The sequence below is a fragment of the Triticum dicoccoides genome, chromosome 3B (genome assembly GCF_002162155.2).
Source record: "Triticum dicoccoides isolate Atlit2015 ecotype Zavitan chromosome 3B, WEW_v2.0, whole genome shotgun sequence".
In the NCBI taxonomy this organism is placed as follows: Eukaryota; Viridiplantae; Streptophyta; class Magnoliopsida; order Poales; family Poaceae; genus Triticum; species Triticum dicoccoides.
The window spans coordinates 56,093,043-56,100,738 of record NC_041385.1 but is presented as its reverse complement, the minus strand read 5'-3'; the positions used below and the strand labels follow the sequence as shown (position 1 = coordinate 56,100,738).

At 45.2% G+C, this 7,696-nt stretch overlaps 1 protein-coding gene across 1 annotated transcript; it reads right to left on the bottom strand.

The window, feature by feature from the left end:
- Window positions 1–1,939: 1,939 nt before the first annotated feature.
- On the bottom strand, window positions 1,940–6,346 carry LOC119274672. Its single transcript, XM_037555393.1, has 3 exons — window positions 5,167–6,346; window positions 4,282–4,375; window positions 1,940–2,458 (listed from the first exon to the last, which is right to left on the bottom strand). Exons 1-2 carry the CDS (start codon window positions 5,801–5,803, stop codon window positions 4,329–4,331), a joined length of 684 nt encoding a protein of 227 aa, XP_037411290.1. The 5' UTR covers window positions 5,804–6,346; the 3' UTR covers window positions 1,940–2,458; window positions 4,282–4,328.
- Between the last annotated feature and the right edge of the window lie 1,350 nt (window positions 6,347–7,696).

Below are 7,696 nucleotides of genomic sequence, written 5' to 3'. Positions count from 1 at the left end.
ATATAGAAAATTGATTTTAAGTCCGATTCCTATATTTGGCATGTGAAGGCAATTAAAGGTGGGAATTTAAGAGAGAATTAACCGGCCCTATTTGATTGGTGGGATTACGCAGATGAATAAATAGCTTTCAACGCCAAACGCCTCCCCTCTTGGACGTACCCAACTAACGAAATGCTTTTCCCTGTCAATTCCCAATCCCCAGTTAAATTACTAGGGCCCTCTAAGGAGGATATTGTTGGGCCTCCTAATTCCCCTTCCTCTCCCCTCCTTAATTCCCATGTCCCTGAGTCAGTCAAAGAATTTAAAGTCTCACTTACCTTAAACTCCCATTCCTTGTCTCCAAATACCCATCAAACACGTTGTAAACCCCAGATCCACACTAGTCAACAGGGCGCTGGACCGACCAGCCAACACCGCACGATGCTTCGCCCCCAAATCCACATGACCGAGGAGGGATCTGCAATGACCTGCTTGCCCGGTGACAACGATCTCCTCCGGGAGATCCTCCTCCGCCTCCCACCGTGTACGTACCTCGTGCATCTGCCGTCTGCAGGAGCTGGCGGGGCCTCGTCATCGACCCCAATTTCCTCATCCGTTTCTATGCCCACCACCGAAAGCTGCCCCTCATCGACTTCTTTGATGCCCGCGGCCACAAAGGGTCATTTTCAGGGCACTCGTGTGTCGTTTAACCGCATCCCCTTTCGGTGCTTCGACTTGCGACGTCACGGTGTTAAAACTTACACCTGCTCCCAACTGCTTGGGTGTCGCCATGGCCACATCCTCCTCATGAACTATGAGCGCACAAAACCCGTTGTATGCGCACCTATGGTTGGCGAGGAGTGCCACATCCCTATTCTCGGACTTCATGCGGGGCTTCCTCAACGGTACGGTGATCTGCGCTGCAGGCGACCTTGGCCATGTGCACGATGACTACCGCTCAAGCCCTTCCAAAGTGGTATTGGTGTCGATAAAGGATAATCATCCAACCTCCCGTGTTTACTCATCGAAGACTGCCACAAGGGGTAATCATATCTCTACAACAGCTCCATGTGAGCTTGTTTATGCTAATCCCAGGGTCCTTGTTGATGATGTCGTTTACTGGTCACCTAGGTTTGTAGATTCCAGCTTTCCCTTCTTAAATATGGATGGGGTCACAGACGACATAATTGATTTTGGTTTGGATAGACATAGTCTAGCTGTTATCAAGGGGCTTCCTGGTTTGAATGAATCCCTCAGTCATCAGATCATCCATGCAAAGTATGGTGTTCTCGGTCTTGCAACATTTTCTCAGGGTAGAGTCGAAATGTGGCAGAGGAAGGTTAGTTGTCATGGTGGTGCCACATGGTTGCTGCAGAAGACTGTTGGAATGCATACTATTCGTGGGATAACTCGGAATGAAAATTTGATAAAGCTAGGGTGTGTGATGAGGATAACGGTGTGATGTTTTTATATGTGGCTGGTTATGTCAATGCAACAGGCCAGGAAACTTTATCGAAGCCATTCTACCAATAAGTGTCATCCTTTCACCAATTTCTGTGCACCAGGTGATTGCTCCTCTTTAGTCCTTGTATGGTGCTAATACACAAATTTGGTAATATTTTATATATGGTTGATGGACCAGCTACATTGGAAGCTGGCCTTGGCTGTGAGAGAGGCACTTTGCCTGGCGGATGATCTCTATATTCAGAGAATAACAATATGGCCTTGGATTGCAAGGTGGTGATTGATGCGATCAGGCAAGGGAGTACACCTTCTTATGGTGAAGTGATACATGAAATAATGTTGCGTTCTTCAGTTTTCGTTTCTTGTAATTTTCGTCATGGGTTTAGGACCTCGAATGTTGAGGCCCATAGCCTTGCAAAACATGCACTATTTTTAGTAGTTGTCCGCCATGTTTGGTTAGGTCATCTTAACCTGGTCTTCGTCCCGGAAGCAGTGATAATAAAGCTTTGCATGTTTGCCCTATAAAAAAACCTACCTCCAATAACATCCGGAGAATAGCATAAACTGCAGAGTTGTACAATGTTTTGAACTGAAAGTTATATCATTTCTTGCATTCTTCCAAATACTACAAGAGAATTAGCCAGGCGAGGGGAAAAGAGTTCTGGGCATCATAATTATTGGTTATCTCTTTAACGGTGGCTTGGAGTTGACTGAGGAGAAAGTCAGTTCTACTACGGAAGGCGGTAAGGGTGAGGCAAACTAATCTGAACAAGAGAAGTCACAGGCAAAAAAAAAGTGAACATCATCCTCCAAATGGCTGCATCGTCTACAAATAGACTTAAATGGTTTGAGTTTAGACTTTAGAGGAAACTCTAAGTGCAGAAGGTAGGGCATAATGTTGAAGCAGCCTCCAAGCAACAGCTTCCACTCTGAAGTACAACCATTGATTGCTGACCGGTTTAAAACTGCGATACACACTCTTAATAGTGCAAGCAGCAGCCCTTGACTACTTCACCTACAGAAAACAAAATTGCTAATCTGTTAGTAAATGTAGATACATGCAGAACCTGATATTCCTATGCAGCATACATGGTTATAAAAAGCCTATGAGCAAGGTGTGTGTGCAAGCTCGTAAAACGTAACTTATATCATACTCTTCACTATATCTCCTAGGTTTACAAATGACAGCGAAGTACACCGAAGCCTTTTGACAATGTAAATTATTGAGGCGGGATAGTTGAATGCTGCTAATGTCGTGGTTTCAGCTAGCTGACTCTGAAACAACTAAACCAAGGGACAACTCTAGGCATGACCAAACAGGCACAAGCAGTAACAGCAACACCACTATATGCAACATTTTTGGTATCATTTGCGACCCAAAAAGGGACAATCATTTTGCCTTTGGCATCACCGTCGTTTCTAATTTGACTGTGTGCTATTGACATGCCTGAAACCCCATAGCCGAACAGGAAATAGTTCAAGGGATGAAGGCTGCATGCGCTGGCAGCTAGATATTCTTGTGCTCTGTTAGAGAGAAGATAATGACAGTCCCCAAGAAGAAGACTCAGCGCGATCTCTGGAGAAAGCTGGAAAGGCTGCTCAGCTAGAGAAGGTTATTTTTCTTCTTCTGATAATCTCTATCACTTGTCTATTATACATTCCTATGTTCTAGCATCTTCCTGGTGGTACTGAAAGGGAACTAAAGGAACATCCGAGGACAGGTGTCTATGGCGACATTTATAATTACCCCCTCAATCAGTTTGATACTATCCTTGACATGGAGATGGCTCCTGAGATAGAAGAGGAAGAAGTAAGCAGAATGCCAAGTATGAGACTCAAGCTAAGTTTGTTATGTTCTCACTGCTCACAGGCTTTCCCATATATGTTGTGGACTCACATGCCAATACAGGAAGGTGAGATAAGATGCGCTGAAGGTGCTGATATCAAGATGGGCGAAATGGTCAAATGAAGACATGGAATACTTTGAAGGCATCTGTGTTCACTAGATAATGTAAAGAAGTTTTACATTTTCTAAATTATAGGCTTTGAAAATCTCATTCTGATTTGTTTTATATGTTCATGATGCACAAATATGTATTTGGACAAAATGGTTATTCGGCACAGTAGTGCCATCTGCAGATCAAACCTGCATAAAAAATATAAAATGATTGCAGATGACGGACATGAAGATGATGGTTTGGAATGAACCAGTAACAAAGAAACCCAAGGGACCAGGCTCTGATTTTAAGGTCAAAGATTGGGCGGAAGTCTAGAAATGTTATCACTGGGGTAAATCACTCGTTTCAGCAGAATGTTCTTGATGTCATGATACGCCGTGTTGCCTAAAAACATAGATAAAAATCAAACACATCTTATTAGTTTTCACCAACTAGTAGTGGGGAATCAGTATTATGCTTTTCTTTTTATCTACATTGTTCTACAATGGAGAAGCTTCCCCAAAGCATGCATTTGGGGCATAATATTAGCTTTTCTTTTCAAAATGCTACTATTGTCTTGCTTTCAGCTAGCTGACTCTGAAACAGCAAAACCAAGGGAGAACTCTAGGCATGACCACATGCACAAGCAGGTAATATTAACAACAACAACACTATGTGCAACATCTGGATATCATTTACGACCCAAAAGGGATAGTCATTTTTCCTTGGCGTCACCATCCTTTAAAATTTGTGTGTGTGCTATTGACATGCAGGAATACCTATAGCTGAATGGGCAATACTTTGTGGGATGCAGGCTGCCTGTATAAGCAGCTAGATATTTTCCATACAAAAAGACCAAACAGTCCAGATCTCACAAACTATATCCTGAAGATGTTGTTACCTTTAATACCATTCCAGCATATTACCACATGAGACCAGACAGCCATCCTACGTATCTTGCAGCATTTCAGCTCCATCGCGTCCACTAGGAATGGCTACACCCAGATGCATAACAAGTCAGGCAATAAATAAAAGCTACAAGGAAAAGACATGTAGATAGGAGAAGGCAATAGTGAGTCAATTACATAGATAAACCAACAAACATAACTTCAGAAAAACAAATCATTTCAGCTCTCAGTTTTTATAGAAATTTTATTCCACATTTGATGCTAACAACATATAAACAAAATCGCATCTTTTTAAAAATGTGAAGACCATTCCTAAAAACAGTAATATTTAGTTACATCATAATGAGAGCTTTAACTCATAAGAAAAAATGCCTAGAATTTAACCAACATATCAAGCATACGAAAATCAAAACATGCCAAAACTAATAAATTTTAGAAACGACAGTGATTTTGGTGTTCAGCTGTAAATGAATCTAGCCTACTAGAGACAAGAGATCCAATTTATTTGTGTGTGGTACAAGTGTAGTTGTCACTTACAGCAGGGGCCTTCAACAAGTGACCAAAAAACAATTATTTCAGGAAGTATAGATTCAAGAAAAGTTTTTGGTATGGAGATAACATTTATAGCAAGATCAGAACAGATAGTACTGAGACAGAAGAGTATAAGTAGCTTAGAGGACCCAAACACACCAACTGAGTTACTCGTTTGACATTTGATTTGGTATCTGTGAAGAGCAAAGCCATAAAAACACACTACAGCTACAAGTTTGTCTAACTAGTAAAGGAATTAATGGACAATGGGGAAGCACAACAAAGGGAGTAGAACATTATTAGATTTGGGTACTACCACAACACAAGGACTAAGGATGAGCAGTCACCTGGTGCATAGAAACTTGTGAAAGGATGAATGTCATCAGCATAACTTGCATAATTGCTTTGATAATGTTTCATGGATTGCATTGACATAACTTGAACCATGTAGACATTGTAGTCCAGAAATAAAAACATTACACCATTATCCTCATCATACCCAAGTATTTTGACCCCTCTCACCGATCCTTCAACCTGAGGAGGGATCCCAAGAACAGTATGTATTTCAACGGTCTTGTGCAGGAACCATGTAGCACCACCGAAACAACTGACCTTCCTCTGCCACATTTCGAATCTACCATGAGAGAATATGGCAATACCAACATCACCATCCTCTGCTTGGATTATCTGATGCGTGATGGAATGATTAAGATCTGGAGGCCCCTTGATCACAGCAAGACTCTGCCTATCCAAATCAAACTCAATTATGTCGTCTGCGAGCTCATCCAAATTCAAAAAATTTGATTCAGCATCGACACTCTGAGACGACCAGTAAATGGCATTGCCAACAAGGATCCCAGGATTACAATGAACAAACGCACATCGATCTGTTGTTGAGATGTGATTTTCCCATAGGCCAGTCGCCGAGGAGTATACACAAGCGATGGGTGGAGTACCTTCTTGGTAGCCCTGGCACGGGGACATCAAGACCAAAGTAAAGGGGCTCGAGTGGCAGCTGCCGTGCGTGTGGCGTGGGTCGGTGGCAGCGCAGAGCACAGCCCCATAGAGGTAGTCTAACCCCGTGAACACTGATGGAGCTTCGATGCGCCGATGCTCGCTGGTGATGGGGTCCAACACAATGACCGTCGTCCTGAACTTGAGGAGGACGCGACCGTGGCGGCACCCGAGCAGGTTGAACTTCCGGAAGCCGCGGACGTGATGTCTTAGGTCGAAGCGGTCGGGAGGGATGCGGTCGGGAGGGTCCAGGACGGGAGTGAACACAATGTCGTAGCCATCTCTCTCAAAGACGCCGAGGATGGGCGGCTTGCGGTGGTGGGCAGAGAAGCCGTGGAGGAAGTGGGGGTCGGTGGTGACGCGTTGCCAGCGTTTGCAGACGGCGGAGGCGCGGGAGGGAGGACGGCTGAGGCGGGAGGCGCAGGAGGATCTCCCGGAGCATATCGTCGTTGTCCGGCAGGGAAGCAAGCTTCCCCGGCGAGTTGCCGCGGCGGCGGCGACGGCGGCTGTGGCGGGTCACACCGGCGCCCACCTCGCTCGCGTGGACTTGGGGATGGAGCCGCGTGCTGCGGCGGCCGGTCGCTCCGGTTCCGTCCTCACCCACGCGGATTTGGGGGTTGAGGCGCGAGCTGCGTCGGCGGGGCACTGCGGCGCCCTCGCCACTCACGGGGATTTGGGGGTGGAGCCGCGGGCTGCGGCGGAGGGCCATTCCGGCGGCCTCCTCAGTGGTGGTGTGGATCTGGGGATGGAGACGTGGGCTGCGGCGGCGGGTCATCTCCACGCCCTGGAATGGAATGGAACGGAACGGAGGCGCCGTCGGGATCTAGTTAGAGAGCACGGGGGTAGTTCCGAAAATATAACGTACTCCAAACCACCACTTCCAAACCAAGGCCATTCCGGCGGCGTCCTCGCTGGTTCGCTCGTGTGCGTGTCAATCATTACCCCACGTATTCTGAAAAGAAAAACCCATCAGGTAAATAAAATTATTTACTATAAAAAAAGGTAAAATGATTATTTAAGAAACTGTTATTTGGGACATTTCGCATGTAGTTTTTGGGCTGAAGATTGTTTAATAAATACTCCTACTTCAGAAGATAAATATGGCAAATAAAAGAAACAAACTAATATGGGGTTGATGCTCAAAGACAACCTATTGTGAAGCAACTGATCAAACTCCCAAATTTAACACTTGTAAGCTTTAGAAAATTTTAATTAATTTAGACCAATTCACTAAAATTGTTTCTTTCCCGGGGGTCATGAATAATGACTCTTTCTTTTTTGCATAGGGCCAACTACCATTTATCTCAAATGTCAGAATTATTCTATATAATACTCAATAAGTAAAACAAAAACAAAAAGATGTTAACGCGGTAAATATGTTAATAGAGTGGCACATAATCAACTAGGAACCAACACAAATGTCATAACTATCGGATAGTCGGGCGGTGGCGATAGCAATCTAGAACATGCTCGAGCTCCAGCGGTACTTGTACTCCCTCAAATCCATATCATTGATGCCACTGCCCACCTCTAGTGATGTTTTCATATCGTCTCTGCCAGGGATAGCAACCCTCCCCAGGATTTCCCATTGCCATGGAAATGATCAACTGAGCATTGACGAGTGGAAAGGTCCCTCCTATCCCACCCCTGGGCGGCCCCAATGCCGATACCCACATGGGTCGGTCAGATTTATCGCCCAACACCCTGCCATGCCCCTCCCGTGCGAAGGACGATCTCCCCGGTGGCACACCGCGACCCGATGGGAGGCAAGGATGACTCTAGGGCCCTTCTGGTGGCGGAATCCTCCCTCAACGACGGACGATGACTGGGACAGGACTAGCCCTTAGGTGAACACAACACAGG

What these genes read in the sequence shown, in the direction of transcription:
- LOC119274672 (XM_037555393.1), bottom strand. Translation starts at nt 5,803, where the DNA reads ATGTCCCCGTGCCAGGGCTACCAAGAAGGTACTCCACCCATCGCTTGT. An exon ending in CACAAGTTTCTATGCACCAG is followed by an intron (nt 4,376 to 5,166) that starts GTGACTGCTCAT and finishes ATCTGGGTGTAG; the next exon opens with CCATTCCTAGTGGACGCGAT.